This window comes from Tamandua tetradactyla, chromosome 7 (assembly GCF_023851605.1).
Source record: "Tamandua tetradactyla isolate mTamTet1 chromosome 7, mTamTet1.pri, whole genome shotgun sequence".
Lineage (NCBI taxonomy): Eukaryota > Metazoa > Chordata > Mammalia > Pilosa > Myrmecophagidae > Tamandua > Tamandua tetradactyla.
The window spans coordinates 16814920-16833523 of record NC_135333.1 but is presented as its reverse complement, the minus strand read 5'-3'; the positions used below and the strand labels follow the sequence as shown (position 1 = coordinate 16833523).

Below are 18604 nucleotides of genomic sequence, written 5' to 3'. Positions count from 1 at the left end.
AGAAAAGAGGGAAAGAAGGGGCAACAGTGACCTGAAGAAAGTGGTTCTATAAATATAGGATAGCATTAACTTACCTGATCTTTAAAAGGATACATTTGGTCTAACTCCAAAAAAGTCATACACGCAAAATACGCTGCCAAATTTGGAAAAGTTCGCTGCCATTGAATATATTGCTGTCAAGTACCCAAGAGCTAATAAATCATTTTTTGGAGTTTACTGCAACATGTACAATGTAATTATAGTCGTGTATTCATAACTATTATGCAGGGGACCATTTAATGTGCTGCCCTCATCAAGATTTATTTGCCAGCTTAATGTGTTTACTCAATGATGATAACAGTCTTTGTAAAACTTTTCAAACTATTACAGGCACAGATAAAACAGGGTCCTGCAGAACAGTGTACCACGGGTCCTGCCTGTGACCCCCACACCCACCCCCTGCAAATGGCTTCTGGCTGGCCACGGCCAGTCCTCTTCCCAGAATGTAAATGGAAGTAAGAGAAAAAATAGACAGGGTGGGGGGAATCCCCTGCATTCCTCTACAGGACATAAACTGCCCCTTTACCTGCTGCAGGATTATAATGAGGCTCACATTATAGCAGAGAGCTAAGAGGGGGTACAGTCAGCACAGGGACCTCAGCCTGCCTCCACTGCACCCTGGCTGCTGGACCTGACCCAGGCACCTAAACTTACGGAGTCTCCTCATTTGTAAAGTGGGGAGTGTAACGCTACCTCCCCCAAGGGCTGTTGTAAGAATTAAACGTGATGTTGCACCTAATGCTTTGAAGGATCTGGTAGTTAGATCAATAAACGTTACCAATATTATCATTCAAAAGCTATGTCCATTATACATAGCAGTACACAGAGCTAGACCTTCCTTCAGAACTCTATATAATGCATTGCACACTATTATCTTTGTTAGAACGGATGTCTAAATTTTACCTTGTCATTTAAGTTTTGGTGAAGGCAAAGTGCTGGGCCACCTCTTCAGAACTTTATGTCCAGCAATCCTTCATTTCTTAGAATTAAGAAATGAAGGGTCTTCTTAGCTGCAGACTCTCAAGATGTTACTGGCCTCTATCTTTTCATGAGATTCCCTGGAATGCCTCCTCTTCTTCAGCCTTCCCTCACCAACTCCTACCCATCTTTTTTAGCCTCAATGCAGCATCACCTCTTTTAGGACATTGTCCCTTCCCACCATACTCAAAGCTCCCCTGTACTGTACCCACCCCCTCCAGTAGACTGTGAGAAGTGTGAGAGCAGGGTCTGTGTCTAATCACCTTTATATCATCAGCATCAAGTCAAATGACCACATGCATATATGATGAGGGTCAAAGAAAGGTCAGACAGGTAGATGGATGGATGGATGGATGGATGGATGGATGGATGGATGGATGGATGAGAGAATGAGAAACAAATGAGCTGAATGTTAATTGCGTAGAATGAAGCCTGGGGTCAGGACATCATTGCCTAGATAAGTGACTTTAGCTTTCTGTAAGATGGGAATGGAGTTTGGATACTAAAATTTAATATGAACACCTACTATGTGCCAGTCAAGGCATGTCTCTAATGCAATTATCAGTAACACCACTTTACAAATAAGGAAGCTGAGGTAGAAAGCAGGTAAGTCCTTCCCTAAGTTCACAGAGTTGGTAAATGGCAGAGCAAAGATTCAACCCCAGATAGTTTGACTCTGAGAACCATGCTCTTGACCACAAAATCGTAATGGAATGCTGGATAACCTCTAAGCCTCCTTCTATTCCATTGGCCTATGATTATAAAATGTTAAAAGATTAAAAAGAATATGCTGAGGTCGCCAGGAGTAAAGTAGAGGTGCACGTTAAAATGAATGGCCATCATTTAAATTGACATATTTATACTGAATTTTGCCCTGTATAAAAATTACAAAGAGGGTTTGGAGAGTTCATGCTCTGACTAAAAAGATACTAACAGGTGCTCTTAAATAAAGCAATGAGAATAATATTCCATTTCTTTTCAGAAAAACTAGCATTATCCCATTAATGTCTGTAGAAAGCACATGCTGCTTCCTTACTCCTCTGCACTTCAAGATTCAACACTGACCCACTTCATTTCTCCTCTCACTTCTAGCTTTGACGTAGCCCTAAACCTTTAAAGGGAGAAAGAGATTCTTTTATTATTCCAATCCATCATCCATCCTGGATATTACCGCATGTTACCATCTCACCAAATAACCAAGACATGCATGATTATCTTTATCAATTTTCAGATAAAGGGAAAAATCAAATCAGACATGAGCACTGTCTGAGAGGCCTGTATCTCTGGGTCGTGTGCTATTAATTTAGTTTCAACCAATTATACTAAGTTTCCTTCCTGGGATACCTAGAATCCATTCCAAACACCCAGTCAACACTGCCGCCACCCCCAATTCCTTGAGTTTACCAAAGTAAAAGCGAATATGACAGCACTAACCTGGGCAAAAAGAAGAACATACCATGTAACAAGAAATGCAAGGACCCCCAAACTAGCCAACCCATAAATGACTAGACCAAGTTTCACCCAGGGTCCTAGGCTGCTCACTCTTTGATCCCTATGAATTTTGCTCTTTTCTGGAGAACAGGAGCCATGTCAGTGGGGCAGCGTCCTGCCACTTCCCGGACCCTCCTCAGGCTTCACCTCTCCCCCTCCACCACCAGCATCCTCTGTCATTTCCCTCAACACCCTAAGGAATGTTTCCATTATACAGCAGTAGAAAGGAGACTCTTTTTCCTCAAAAGGCCAGTAAGCCTTGAAGAATTCATTTATTCAAAGAACAATTACTGTCTACTGGGTGAACAGGCACCAAAGGAATCCACATTAATAAGATATGATCTGTATGCTCCCAGGATTCAGAGTTCAGAAGGAGACGCACATGGGCAAAATAACTGCATAAATATATCCTATTAAAACCTAGATGGGGATTCGGAAGCCAGAGGTTTTCTGGGTGACCCTGGGTAAGCCTCTTAAACCTCTCTATCATTCTGTTATCTCCTTCCTGGCTACCATAATGGGGCATTATGGAGAATCACTAGTAACTAAGAGCACTATAAAAAACGTAAATTAGCGCCAACCACCATAACAAAAAAGCCCACAACCCAGTTTCTTCCTTCCCCCAGAAGGTGCCTCACACAGGAAGCAGAGGACCTGATTAGGCATATTAAAACCATGCCTTTGTATTACATTTACCACCCCGTTTACAAAAAAAAAAAAAAAATGCTGGTAAAGTCATCATTAGCAAACTTACAGCTGCCAAACCTTCCTCTACTCAAACTGCCCAGACAGCTAGCCATCCTTCTCTGCTGAATGTCCTTTTAATTGCACATCCCATTTTATTAGCTGCCTTGACCTCCCATAAAAGCCTGGGCCTAACAATGTCTGAAACCTGAGACAGGACGTCTGCCATGTTAGCAACCTGAATATCTCCCTCAGGGATCCCACAAAGCGTGTGTGTACACACGTGTGCATGCACACACACTGCCCGTTAGAAATTCCACTAATTGGTACATGGATAAATTTAGGGGAAAAGACCAAGAAGAGAAGTGAAAGGTAATATCTAAGGACAAAACCAACACAAATTTGTGTGGAGGGTTTTCTGCGCTTAATCCAAAGACTCTGAGCTGTGTGCATTTGGCCACAGCATGCTCTGTTAATGCCACGTTAATGTCTGTGCAAAGAATTCAGGCAAAGGATGAGGAGCAACCAGTGGTTCTCCTGCTGTCCTGCTGCTCTGTGCCTGTTCCCAGTGATACGTGCTCCACAGTCCTAATGTGCTCTCTGGATTGTGCTTAACCTAAAATACAGAAATATCATTCAAATAAGGATTAGAGAAACATTTCACAGGAAATAGATATTGAAAAAAGGCAACCCAGGATAGTGTTAAATGAGAAAAATTCCGTCTATAATAACCGAGGTGGACCTCACTGAGCTGAGATACAGCTACTTGCTGTATCCTTTTTCCAGACCACACTATCAAAAATGCAAGCTTATTAAATCCAATTCACATACATGTGATATATAAATATAGGCCTACCCAAATATGGCTCTATCTAGATATTGGACAGAGTAAAAAAAAGTAAGCAACAGCAAAGGCAGTAAAAGATTTGGAAAAAACATTAAATGGACAATTTTTTTAAGAATGATGAGTACAATGTTTGGAGCTCTGGTATTCCTAGACTGCGACGCAGGATGAACTCGCCAGAAATTATTTCTAAGTCCTAATCAGTGGGGCAGGCAATTTAAATGTAAAACTATGAGCAGTTTTTATATCTAAGGCAAAACTTTTCTTCAAATGTTCCCACACTGCTGTTATAAAATCGACTGTTCTTTTGTCTAAGTTTATTCTTCCTTACAAACACACAAGACTGTTAAGTAAATGGCTTTATTAAGAAACAAGAAGAATCTTAGTCAATTTATGATCCAAATTCCAAAGGCAGAAATGTGCACAATAATAGCTCTACAGTCCCTGTAGTGGGCAGACAGGGGCGGGATCTGGCTGGGGGTGGGAAGCCCCACAAACGTGGCAGTTCAGGAACAGCTTCGGGCTCTTGGCTCAGCCAAAAATACCTCTAGGATTTTATCAAGCATATCTCTCTGGAATTATGGGGCCAGACTGAGGTCCCATAAACCCTAGGGGGCTCTCTCCAGATTCAGAGACTTTCTACCCTTTTAATTTACAAGAGAAGAATAAAGTACCGGCCAGCTACGTGAGTTCCCCAATATCACAATGCTAATTAGTGCTGCAGGCAGGGTTGTATCCTGCTCTAAGAATGGTCCTTTATCACCTAAATATCGAGAACTATGAGCAGGAGGAGGGAACTAGGTATAGAAAACCTCCAAAACCCACCAACCACCCATCTCTTTATTTTCCATTTCTCTCCCCTCTCTCTTGTCCTTCTACCTCCTCCCTTCCATATTGTTCCTCTCCTTCCTTTCTATCCTCCCAGTACTGTTGTCTCTCAGCATCCACTGCCGCAGTGCCTGGCTGGGCTGAGGACAAGCGGTGCCCCAACCAGCAGCGGTGGGACCAAGGAGACGACATGCAACGCTGCCTCTTCAGCTGCCATCCCCAGGACAAGGTTTCCCTCTACAGATCTAACACCCACAAATTACCTCAAAGGAAAGACAGAAATGAACCAGGAAGCTAATTAATTTTTTGAACAATGATGGTAATTAGTTGTTTGCCTGGATTCAAATGTTTATGTTCTATCTAACATTTGGATAGAAAGTCCAACAGTTTTTGGTAGGGATTGTTATTATTGTGTGATGGCAATTATTCTTGTTGGTTTCTAATTATTTAATATGTATGTCTCCTATTGCTGCCTGAAATCCTCAGTTAAGGGGGTAGGAAAATAGCAGTTATGCTCTAAAGAAAGCAACCACTATAAATAAAAAGATAGTGTTTCACAGGAACGTGCAACTGCTCATCACCACTGCTTAAAAGATGGAATTACACTCCAGAAAAATCCCAGGCTCTATAAGCTCCTATCTTACCTTATAAAAAAGCATGAATCAGCAATCACAAATCTCAGATATCACTTAGATTAGATACAGAATTATTAAGATAAAAGTTTACACATATGTCACCCGCCACTGTGGTGAAAAAGCAAATTTAACTTAATATTATTTACAGTTCTCACACTTTCAAAAAATAGAAAAATATATATGAAACACACTTTGTATGAAAGAACTATCAATTATTTAAAAACCATACTGTGTGCAACATTAAAACTCTTCCCAAGAACTTTTTAAGGTCAGCAATGGTATTGAACTTGAACTCCAGTAAGTAGAAAACATGAATAAAAACAGGCCCTCAGCTGTAAGCTTGTCTATAACACTTAAGATATATTTAAAGGTATTTCTGCTTATCAAGAGAACTTACTTTACCCTAGAACTTTCTGATATTTTAACCTATATAACCACTAGAAATCCCTACTCTTTTTTTTTATATAAGAACTTACAAGAACCATATCCACCCAGATCAACTCCAGCTCCGAGGGCTGAGAAACACTGCTTCGTGGGGGAGGGTGACCTTTTAGTCCAGACTTCTCCACAGGGTCTGGTCGGAATCAATGTGATAGAATCAGCAAAGTAAAACTGCAAAAAAAACTGTCTAAGAAAGATACAACTGGATGGGAAGACAGATAAGCCCAAATTCCTGGTGCTGCTCAGATCTGCACGTCACACACACAGTCACTGGAGGAAAATCTGCTTTCCTTCATTCATCAGAGCCTAAATGCCAAATGCAGTGGCTGCAATACTCCTTGGAGGGCCTCTGCAAGGGGCTGGGCTTAAAGAAGGGATTTCCGTCTGTGACCAAGGCTCTCAAACCATATTTATGGCATCTCAACTAACAGTCACAGCTATTTCCATCAACTCTCTTAAATTTCCTGTAGAGTCACCCTACCAATGAAAAATGACATGTTTTATTCACCTGGAGGTAAAGAAACAGGAAAGGAGATGGGCTGAATGGTTCCATTTTCTCCGATTGCTCCTTTTGCATTTTGGTGTCATATCTCAAGCAAAAAAAATAAAAGAAAGGAAAAAACCTTTCATAAAATTTAGAATGTGCTACATCCAACTCCCTGTGTAAAGTCACTGGAACAATAACACAAAGTGATGATGGAGTATCATCTCACAATTTTACCTAATCCTTGTAGGGTCGTATCATCACCCCCATAGCATAGATGAGCAGAGGCAAGATCAGAAGGGCTGAGTGACTTGCCCAAGGAGCCTGGTTTTGCACCTGTCTGTTGACTCCATATCCTATTTTCAAGGTAGTAAGAACCTCAAAAAGCGGAAAAAGCCAGGACCTTCCTGTGGTAGTTTGGAACTACTGTGTATGCTAGAAAAGGCCACTTCTTTTAAACCATTCTTATGGGTACAGAACTATTATGGGTGGAACATTTTGACTAGTTGTTTCCATGGAGATGTGACCCAGACGATTCAAGGTGGGTCTTAATCCTCTACTGGGCCCTCTTATAAGAGGATAAAAGGCAGAAATACTGAGAGAGAGAGTTTAGAGAGAAACATCTGGAGATGCTAAAGAGGATCCACAGACACGAGAGAGAGAGAGAGCCACTGGAATCAGAAGCTGAAAGCAATGGAACCCAGAAGCGAAGGAGTAGCAGATGCCAGCCCGGTGCCTTCTCATGTGACAGAGGAACCCCAGATGCCAGCAGCCTTTCTTCGGAGAAGGTATCTTTCTCTTGATGCCTTAATTTGGACATTTTCATGGCCTAGAATTAGAACTGTAAACTTATAAACTAACAAATCCCCATTGTAAAAGCCAACCCATTTCTGGTACATTGCATTCTGGCAGCTTTAGTAAAGCAAAGTACTCCCTTAACCTTTTAGTGTCCTCACCTCTCCATCGACTCAGACACACTGCCACTGGCTGCCCTTCTCCCACGGCAACAGAAACTCTTCTAAAAAAGATCCTCCATGACTTCCAATTTGCCAATGTAACAGAAACCTCATCCCTTACCTCCTTGATCTAAGGTACCAGATCTCAATGCCCCTCCCTTTTGACACTCTCTCCTCCTTTAATTTCCATGACACCACTTTCTCCTATTTCCCTCCCACTTTTCTGGCCTCTCCTCCCTGGTCTATCTCTCTGGCACCTCAAGCTGCCTGTCTCTTTCATGACAGTGAACCCTACAGCTCCATCTTCAGCACTCTGTTGTTTCACTTTTCACATCCTTTTTGGAGAACTCACCCAGTCGACAGAATCCACCATTTCCTACATGCTGACATCTTCCAAATTCCTGTCTCCAGCTCTGAACCTGCTCTAGTGTTTCAGAAGGGACCCATTGAACCATTCCTCCTCAAACACCACAGAGCTCAAACTATTTTTATTATCCACAACCTTTCTCAAAACCAAGACCCACAATAATGAAAACCCTCTCTTCCTGCATTCTCCAGCTCAACAAATGGCAGCACCATCTATACCTTTGCCTTCCCCAGAAACCTCAGAGAACGCATCTTCCTCCTCTCCCTCCTGCCCCATCTCTCAGCTGCCGCCCACCATGATTTTCTATGTATATTATCTACTTGCCTCCTTATCCCCACTATTACTGCCTTAGCTCAAGTCTGTGTCATCTTTCACCCAAGCCATTATGATGGGTCTCCTAACTGGTCTTCTTGTCACCACTCTTCTAATCCATCCTCTTTCTCACTATCAGAGCAATCTTTCTCAGATGCCTATCTAGTCATTTCATTCCCTTGCTAAAAGCCCTTCAAGGGCTGCCCACGACCTGCAGAACACAATCTAGATTCCTAAGCCTGCAAGGCCTCTCATCTTCATCCTGCCACCATCCGAGTCTGCCCTTCACCTACCCACACGACGTACCACGGTGACACTGCACTACTTCAGCTCATCTAGTGTACTGAGCTTGTATAATTCCTTTTGCCTTATGCCTGCCATTCCCTCTGACTGAAAGGTCTATGTTTCACCAAATGCATGTGCTGAACTCCTACTCACCCTTAGAAACCCAGCTCAAGAATCACCTTTCTGTGCTTCCAAGCAGACTGTGTGTCCCAATTCCAGAACTCAGTACACTGTACTCTAATTTTCTGGTTCCCTCTGTGGCTCTACTACTAGACTGTGAGTTGCTCCAGGGCATACATTTTTGTCCTTTTCGAATCTTGGTTACAACGTGGCATAGAACTAGCTGGTACACAGGGGGGGATAAAACATGTTTATTGGCTTAAAAATATCAAAGGAAAAACATTAAATAAAACATTAACACATTGAACAGCATATTTTAAAAATAAATCATGACCAACCGGGGTTTCTTATGGGAAGGCAAGGATGGTTCATCATGAGGATATCAATTATAATTCATAATATTAATAGATCTAAGGAAGGAAAAATCATATTTTTGCCAATGTCTTCTTAGCCTTCAGGGAAATGATCATCTAACACCCATTTCTGATTAAAGACAGAAAAACGCTAAGTAAGATAAGAATTGATGGTGCTTTCTTAACTTTTAAAAATAGAGACCTCAGTTCAAAAACCAATATCTTAATGGGAAAAACTATACACTTTCCCACTATATCACTGTTATTTATCATTGTATATGGCGGTATTAACCAATGTAACAAAAAAGAGAAAACAAAGGCATTAAAAAAAGCAAAGGAAGAGAGTAATAATGTTTCAATTTGTAGAAGATGAATTATTTAGAAAACCTAAGATTACCAGTATAAAAAACTAATAAACTAATGAAGACATTGGCAAAATTTAATAAGACAACAGGATATAAAATTACTATATAAATTAATATCCTTCATATATGCAAATAATTATCAATTACAAGAGATAATGGAAAAGAAGAGCCCATCTATAACAGTACAAAAGATATAATACCTAAGAATTTATTTAACAAGAAATGTGCAGGTCCTATATGAGGAAAAACTGCTGAAAGGTAGACTTGTTCAAATGGAAAGCCATTCCATGTTCTTAGGAAAGATTCGACATCATAAAGATACCAATTCTCCCCTAGGTAAAAATGTAAATTGAACATGGTGCCAGTTAAAATTCTGTTCAGGCAACTTTATTTGGAAGTTCATGCAGGAAAATAACTAGTTGGGAAAGAAGAATCAGAATAGCATTGTTTGTGTGGGAAGAAGAGGTTAGCCTTACCAAACGTTAAAACATACTACAAAGCTTCTATAACTAAAGCTGTGAGGAACTGGTACATGAAGAGAAGGACAGAACATGATAGAAGGTCAAGAAATAAAGCCAAGTACAAATGGAAACGCGGCTTATGATAAAGTGGTATCTTAAGTCAGTGGGGAAAAGATGGGTATTTTAATAAATGGTTTGGAGACAAATGGATAGACATTTGGAAAAAGATAAAATTAATCTATACCTTTTAGTATACACTGAAATAACCTCCCAATGGATCAAAGATCTAAATATAAAAAAGAAAACCATATAGATACTCAAAGAGAACCAGATGAATTTCTTTAAAACCTGGAAGTGGTAAGCAGACACCTTTTTAATCATGACTCAAAATCCTACTTTCTACCTTGTGTCTGATGCTCCTTTTAGCTACTATATCAACAGAAGAATAGAACATATGGAATAAATATAAAAAATAGGGGGAACAAATGTTAAAATAAATTTAGTTTGAAATGCTAGTGGTAAATGAAAGCGAGGGGTAAGGGGTATGGTATGTATAATCTTTTTTTTCTCTGTTATCATTTTATTTCTTTTTCTGTTGTCTTTTTATTTCTTTTTCTAAATCGATGCAAATGTTCTAAGAAATGATGAATATGCAACTATGTGATGATATTAAGAATTACTGATTGTATATGTAGAATGGAATGATATCTTAATGTTTTGTTTGTTAATTTTTTTAATTAATAAAAAAAGTTAAAAAAAAATCCTACTTTCTTAGGTGACTTCTCAAGCAGTCCCAGAGGTAAGAGTAAATGGAAAAATGGACACAATTAGTTTGATAAATAGTTCAAACCTAATTTAGGAATACACACGGATTCTCAGTCCTTTCACACCTATACAATTATACTTTAAGATAAAACATTCCAGACTGGTGAATATAAGTATGAAAGTACAACAGGAGTCCATTCTAAACAGTGCTCCGTGGCCACAAAAGAGCATATAAGAGGTTCAAAACAAAAAACAAATGGTAAGAAAGAATGTTTATAAACTGCCCTGACTCAAGAAAATAGTAAAAAAGAAATTAGTTGTGTATTCCTGAAAAGAAACTGTGAACCCTCACATGCTCAGTCAATTTGCAACCTTTGAGAGGACAGTAAAAGTCTGGGAGCTCTGCTGACTTGGCACTGAAATGTTCAGCTGCAGCACTCTTCCTCTCCAAAGGTCAGGACAGGGTCCTCAGGCAAGGTTTTCTGCTCAGAAAGGGCTGACAGCAGTCTCAACTGAGTGAATATAAATATGAGGAAGTTCCTCCCCCCCACCCCATTACATTCCAGCCAAAAAAAATTACTCAGCTCAGAATCTTGACAACCTCACAGAATTTTCCCCACCCCGCGCCTGCCCCCAATAGCAAAGCTACCATTTTTGAGCCCAGGAAAAATAATTATAACATTCTCTCACAAGCAGGGGTCTCCCACGCAGGCAATTACATTAAAAGTGACCCTCAGCGGCTTTGGGGAAAGAGGTGTGCTGTTCCTTGCATCCTTTCTCCTGCTTCCTTTTGTGACCTTAAGGATATCAAGCACATAGAATTCCAGGGTAAAATGATAAATTTTGTTCATCTTCATTTTGCTGTTTGAGATATTATGTATGTAGATATGTGTATATATATGTATGTAAATATGCCTTAGTAAGTATGTAAATATATCTTGGTAATTATGTTTATGTGTGTGTATAGATAGATTGATAGATAGATAGACAGATAGATAATCTTAGTACAGGACCTGCGCACAAGGATAATAATTCTTAGCCATTTGTTACCATCATCATCATTATTAACACCATCACTATGATTAGCTGATGAATGATACAATCTGTGACATGATGCCAAAGAGCTACCGATGCTGCCTACATTTTAATTGGCTTAATCCCTTTAAATGACGACAAATTACCAGTCTCAGCCATTGAAAAAAATCACACTACCAACGCAATAATCTTATCAGCAATGAGTGTGGAAGAGATGATAACAAGCCAGGGATTTTTGAAAAATGAACTAAGTCACTATAAAAGTGGACCAATTTGTTCACAAGTAAAAGTCTGGTAGAATGAAATGCCATTATCCCACAGCTTGCTAAACCTGAGGAAGAGACCCTTGCTCACATGTCTTGACTGAGAATGTTTTCATAAACTCCTAAATGCTTCAGGAATTTTTACATGATAAACACTATAGAACTTTCTCATTGCTGGTATTATCTATTAGGTGTTCCTTTAACTAAAATATTTCTAAAATGAAAAAGACTAAATCACAAGTATTTCAAAGCAGTGCTTCAAAACTCAAATGGAGCTTTCTGAAAATAGCCATGTGTTCTTGGAAAAAAAAAAGTTCAACTAGAATTCTCTCATAAACATCTGATATTTAAACCACAACACCTATTTTATCTATTTATAAAGTATCTTATGATAGCTTATGGGGAATCTTTTGAATATTTTTTCTATGGCCCTGTTTTGAAGCTGGGAAAATATAGAAATATATCTATATTTCAAAGTCTAGACTTACTTGGGTTCTGGATATTTAGGATACATGTTTTCTGTTTTCAGCCCATACGGCACAGTCCTTTCTTTCATCTCTGTGATTCCTGACCACTCTTCTCAGTGGGTCTGGCTAATCTCCCTGGTATTTGGGGGGTATAAGTGGCTCAGGTAGGAGCATAATTCTAGACCTTTAATTTATGTAAAATTATGTTTAAAAATTTACATATCTTTTATTGATATGTAAATGTATAGATATCCAATATACTTTTGCCAACCTGGAGTATTTCTGCTTACTATAGGGAATTTCTTTGGGCTGATGTTTCATCTTACTTGCACTGTTGATGCCAAAGTTCTGTCGGGATCTGAGAAGGATTCAGGGTAGCCAAAAATGAGACATCCATTCCTTGGCCCCTAATGAAGAATTTCTAGCATGGTGCCTGCACTGTCTATAAAGTGGGAAAGATACTTTTGCTGATGGATATGAAATAGTCTTATAATACATGGGAATACCACAATGGGTAAAAGGATCATTTTCATTTAAAATCCCCAAATTTTGCAAATTCACATTCTTTTGTTTTGTCTACTTACACTTATAAGCAGAAGAAAAGAAATGCTATAAACCTAGTAAGTTCTTTTTTACTGACTGAGGTGATAATAAAAGTCGATCAGAATGTTTTACAACCCACCACTAGGCACAGATCTCCATGCACTCAGGTGAGGTGCCGTTTGAAAGGATGAAGCTAGAGCATCGTTAACAGGGTTATATGAGCTCACAGTTGTCACTTCTACATTCCAGGTTCTTGAAATAATCAACCGATACTTTTTTCTTACGTCTGCCTCACTGGCCATCTCTTTCCAGGGATTTCAAAATCAACAGATCAGAAACCAAACCCATTATTGTGATTCTCTCTGAGCTCCAGCCAAATCTTGCTTCTGTTTCTGCCTTGGTTAGCGCCAGCACCACCCACCCAGCTAGGAACCCAGTGACCCCATGACCACGGAGAAGCTCTCAGAATAGGGGGGCCATGCCTCAGGCCTCCAGAGCTGATCCCTAATTCCTGGTAGTAACCAGACACCCCCGCATTTCACCTCCCCTCCATAACCAGCTGTCTCAGAAACAACACTAGGGGAAGTCAATCAGGCTTTGCCACCTCAGCAAGCGGAAGCATGTGAGAACTCATACAGCAGTATGATATTTGTGAAGTGTACTGATGAAATTACAAGCAAAAAAGGGGTAATGTTTGTAAGAGAACCCCTAAATTCTATAAAACAAAATCTAACAGAATCTTATCAAATTAATAACCATGAATCTTCCCATGTTTCTCTGGTCCTTTCCAAGTCTCATCTTAAATAATTTATACAGTGTTCCAACAGAGATTGAATCATTTGTCTTCCTTACCCTATTAATGGGAAAGTTAGAAATTAGAGAAGAAAACAGACTTACTCAATGTCAGAAAGTGAGCCAGTGATGGAGAAAGAACTAAAACCAAATCTGTTTTAACATATAAGGCCTCTGGATGTGCTCTTTTGCCCTGGACTCTTAAATGCCTACATTAAATAATACCCCTCAGTAGAATTTATTATTCTGTTTAAGAAAGCATTCCCCAAAAATACAGTCAAGCATCTTAAATTAATTACAAAGATGATTTTTGCTAAGTACTCCTCAGAAACATGTCTTTATCTTCCTGAATCTTACTCTCCAGGGTGAACTGCATGTTGGAGCCACAATGACATCTCTTGTTCTAATGAAACTTAACTCCTTCTGTGCCTCAGGGCTACAGAGGTCCTAAATTTGCCCATAAATCCAACTCTGGGAAGAAGAAAGGCCTTGTCTCACAGTTTAATGGTCCTCCCTCTATGGTACACCAGGAAATGTGGCATTTATTTGGTTAAAATGTTGCAAACTTTAAAGGTATAATAGAAACTGTAGTAGCTAATCTAAGGGTACAATAGCTTTTAAAACAAAACAACATAAATCATTATTCCCAATAGCATGTTGGAGTATTTCTAGTTAAAACTCAGGTCCCACACCTCATTACTATCTAATCCAAAACCCTTTGTTCCTGATTAGGTCTTGCATACTCCCCTATACCAAATAGCATGCTTTACTGTGCTGCTTCACATAAAAAGCTCAGATAACTGTGCATCATGTGATATTCATGTACCCACCTACAATGATCCCATGTGACTGTCCCCATCACTGACACCCCCTTTCTAGATATGCATGGATCACATAAGACGGTGCCAAGAGTTGAGGTTCTGCAGACCCTGCACCTCACTCTGGTATTATAACCAGTTTCCCAATTCACTTGCATTTCACCACATAAATAAAATTGGTAAACATATTGAGCTGCCTCCTATAACGCTGTTAATGAGTTTTCCAGGATGTTTCAACAAAAACAAAAATCCAGTTTGTCAAATGACTTTATAAAATACAACGGATGCATATAAGTTTCAATATTTGTTTCTTCTTCCTGTAGATAAATTTCCTTTCCAACTTTTTTAATGAAAAGTGTATACTTTGATTTACCTTTGCACACAAAAGAGCACTCAAACAACAACACAAAGAACCTATTATAAGGACAGGTCCTCACTAATGTTCTAAACTTCTTGGTGGGCTGCAATTTATTCAGTTTGCCAAACATCAGATTTTATAACTTTAAGAATGACAGTCCTTCAAATCTTTATCAGATGGCCCAGTCCCACTATATAAACATCACAGCATCCTATACTTCTCATTTGTAGCACCTAACATAAATGTGGAGTAATTGTAAATTGTGCATTTTGTGGACATTCTACATCCTCCGTTCGAAAATAAGTTCCCTGTGGACAAGGATTGCACATATCTGTTCTTTTCACAGTTCTGCCTAACACAGAGTCTTAATGTGAATCAATAAATATTGGATGAGTGATCTAAACAACAAACAAATCTGTGAGTGAAGAAACAGTGTTAAATAGGAGGATCTAGCATGTAAGGGTGAAATATGCTTTAAGATACTCTGAGATTTATTCTCAGGGTGTCCTGAAGAATTTATTATAGAACTACAAAAATACCACTGACAACATTCCAGGAGTTAATTATTCTTGAGATAAATTCTGGGTTCATAAAACCAATTCTCCTGGTGGTAATTTTCCACATTTTAAATTTTACAACATCTATGGGTATTGGTTTAACTTAACCTTGCAGATGAGACATTAATGTGTGTGTGTTTGGATAAGCAGATGAGGCAAGCATATGCAGCTATTCCTAAACTTCACTATCTGAAATTATAATATTTCGTTTCAAAAGAAGCAGAAATATAAACAGAAATTACAATATTTCATTTCAAAAGAAACAGAAAATGCCGTTGAACAAACAGTGTCAGAAACCTCCAAAGCAATTCAGTTTTCTTGATACTTCTCTGCCTTAACCACTGATAAAAACTCTTTGAAGTGGAAGAGTAAATATTATCATTTGATAGTACTTGGGTCCAACCGTGCAAATACAATTGCACTGTTACACTCTGGGAGCTTCTGGAAGGGTCACACCGCGCCCGCAGGGTTGCTAGGAAAGAACCGGCACTTTTAGGGCTCCAGCAGGCCAGGAGGGAGCTCTGCTCCAAGGAGCTATCCACCCCTTAATCTTTCGCGCACTGACACACACAAAATATTACAGAAAAGATGCTGGTTTTTCAATATGGTTTCTGTTTCTGGAATCTCAGGAAAAAAGAATAAATAGGCAATGGGAAATGCCAACTCCTAAATATCATCTTGCTTTTTCTGCCCCCATCGACGTTTTTGTTAAGGATCATGCTTGGGGGGTGGGAAGAAAAAATCAAATGAAAGTCCTGCAGCCCCGGGAGGAGGAGAAGAAAAGAAAGAATCCCAGGGGCACCTGAGAAGGCAGCACGGCGCAGGTCGAACACTATGGGCGTGCGGGGGCAGGGGCCACCCAAAGGGAACTCTAAAGGGGTGACGGGCAGTAGGACAAATCGCCTGGGAGAGCACAGCCCCGGTGGAGGGTGAAGCTTGAAACCGCGGATGCTCCGTCCACGCTGTGGAGAAGACCCCCTGCCCCGGGGCGTTCTGGCTGAGAGGAGATGCACGGGGCCCCCTCCCGGGGCCGTGCGAGCGCCCCCAGCGTTGTGGGGCAGCCCCTCCGCGGGTCCACCCGGAGCTCCCCGCCCGCCCTCGCCGCAGGGCTCACCTTGCCCGGGAGGGGCCCCGGGAGGAGCAGCTGCAGCGCCTGCCTCTTCAGCTCCACCAGGCGGGCGTTGCAGTTCTCACACCAGACGCCGCGGTCCGAGCCGGGGGAGGAGCCGCCGCCGCTGCCCGAGCCGGGGGAGCCAGTGCCGAAGCCCGGCGAGCCGCCCAGGGACCCCGGCGAGCTGGTGCCGATGCCGGGGGAGGCGGGGCCCGGAGAGCCCGTGAAGGAGCTTGGAGACGAGGTGCCCGAGCCGGGGGAGGGGGTCCCGGACGAGCCGAGCGCCGAGCCCGCGCCCTCGGGGGTGGGCCGGCTCCCGGAGCGCGATTCCTCGTACGCTTTCCTGTACCAGCTCTCGGGCGAGAAGGGCGCTGCGGGCTTGGTGGGCGAGCAGACTTCATTCACCTGCGGGGGGAGACACACTGGTCGCAGGAGCTGCAAGGGCTGCAGGGGCGGAAGGCGGCAGGGGCGGAGGGGAGGCCGGGGCTGCAGGGGCGGCCGGCTCCAGCACCCCGAAGCCGAGCCAGGTGGGGAGCGCCAGCATCGGGAGATCTGCGCGCCAGAGTCCTAGGCCGAGCGCGAATCGGCGCCCATTCGGGACCGCTCCAAATCCTGCGGCCAAATCAGCCACCAAGTGTATCGTTAATCGTCCTTAAGTGAAGCCCCATCCCACTGGGTGCACACTGTGCGGGTTCCCGGGCGCTGACGGAGGAGAAGGGCTCACTCGGGGGTTTTAAATGGGTTCTGGAGGGAAACCCATAGATTCAGCAGCCCAGCTCTTCTGAACCCTGCACCTACCTCAGAAAGAGGCAGAAAGAGCCTAGGTACAAGATCCTGGAAGAATCTATCCCGAGGGACTATGACTTCTGGATTTCTATTCATTTGAGACACAGCCCACCAAATCATAATGGTAAATGAAAGGCTCTCCCGCCTCCAGGGAAATGACACGAGGAAAAGCAGAGAATTATGAAAAACTCTCCCATTCAGCTCAACTGTGCTTAAAAGTGGAGGAATGCTGCAAAAGTTAAGCGTGCGGGGAAGGGAAGGAACAAGAGGACTGAAGATTTTCTGCGAGCAAGCATGAGCGTGCGGGGCCGTCACAGCCGGACCCGCCTCCGCGCACGCACAACCGGCGTCCGCCGAGGGTTCAGCCTCCGCAGCGGAGAGGAACCGCAGGCGCGGAGCTGGGGGAGCCGTCTCCGCGGTATTGACCCGCCCGCACCGAAGGCCAGAGGAGTGGGAGGGACCCCGGCAGAGTTGGGGGCTTTAGTGGGTCCCCGCATTATCCCAGTCACAACTTACCCCGTATTTCTTGCCCCTGGTGGAGACTGCAAGTCTCTCTTTATTCCCAGCTACTGAATTCATGGTGATTTATCCGGATGAGTGTCTTAATGATTCACCAAAGCTACATCCAAGAGGTCTTCAAGCCCAGGAAGGTGCCCCAGATGTAGGAGGAGATAGCTCCTTGCCCTCAACTCAAGGATCCTTAGTATGGAGGGGGGAAAATAAAAGGAAATTTGACCCTAAGAGTGAGTAATATCACCAATTTTCATTAAGGGCTGGGGTGGATGGTTTATTCTTGTCTTCAAAATATGCTCTTCTGCTACCTCCAGTCACACGTTCTCTTTTCACGGTCAGATCCAGAAAAATGGCATTTTCCTCAGCCAAGGAAGTCCGTTTTCCTTCACCATTGAAAACAGGAATAAAATCACCGCAGAGGCAGCTGCAGAAAAGGTGGGCGAGTCCGAGCCCTCGCCGCGCGGTGCCGCGCCTCGCCTCGCCGCTCCCGGCGCGTGGGCCCCGTCAGCCTGGCCGGGTGTGGGAACTTGTCGCCTTCACCGAGGTTTGTAAGTGAGTTAAAAGAAATTCTCCCAAAATATAAAGATCCAGACTCGGGGAGGAGCCTCGGCAGCTCGCGGAGCCAATATCCGTCTGCCCGTTTTGCCTGACAGTTACGCGAGCGCCGGGAGAGGGGGCGGCTCTGTCTGGGAAAGGAGCGGTCCGCGGTCAGAGCGCGCGAGCAAACGCCGGGAAACGCAGCCCAGCGGCCCGGGAGCCAGCCAGAGCCGCCGCCGTGCCCGCCACCCCGCAGCCGCCGCCGCGCGGGCCCGGATCCATTTTTATGGAGCGGCGCTCCGGCCTGACACTGCGAGGCCGGGAGCGAGGGGGGCGGGGCGGGGGCGGGGGCTGGGCGTAAATCCCGTTCCTCGCAGGGAAGTTACTGGTGAGCAGCCGGTGTCCGGGGCACTCAC

At 42.7% G+C, this 18604-nt stretch overlaps 1 protein-coding gene and 1 long non-coding RNA gene across 2 annotated transcripts in view; one reads left to right on the top strand and one right to left on the bottom strand.

Annotated features, from left to right (window-relative positions):
* LOC143689508 (uncharacterized) overlaps nt 1–5418 on the top strand; it is a 39397-nt gene extending 33979 nt beyond the window's left edge. The window contains exon 3 of the long non-coding RNA XR_013178810.1: nt 4978–5418. This is a non-coding gene — a long non-coding RNA (uncharacterized LOC143689508). The remainder of the gene's footprint in view (nt 1–4977) is intronic.
* Nucleotides 1–18095, bottom strand: part of KIF26B (kinesin family member 26B) — a 539881-nt gene extending 521786 nt beyond the window's left edge. The window contains exons 1-2 of the mRNA XM_077168521.1: nt 17655–18095; nt 16356–16757 (exon numbers count right to left, since the gene is read on the bottom strand). Coding sequence (XP_077024636.1) covers nt 16356–16757; nt 17655–17717 — 465 coding nt within the window. The 5' untranslated portion in view covers nt 17718–18095. The remainder of the gene's footprint in view (nt 1–16355; nt 16758–17654) is intronic.
* Between the last annotated feature and the right edge of the window lie 509 nt (nt 18096–18604).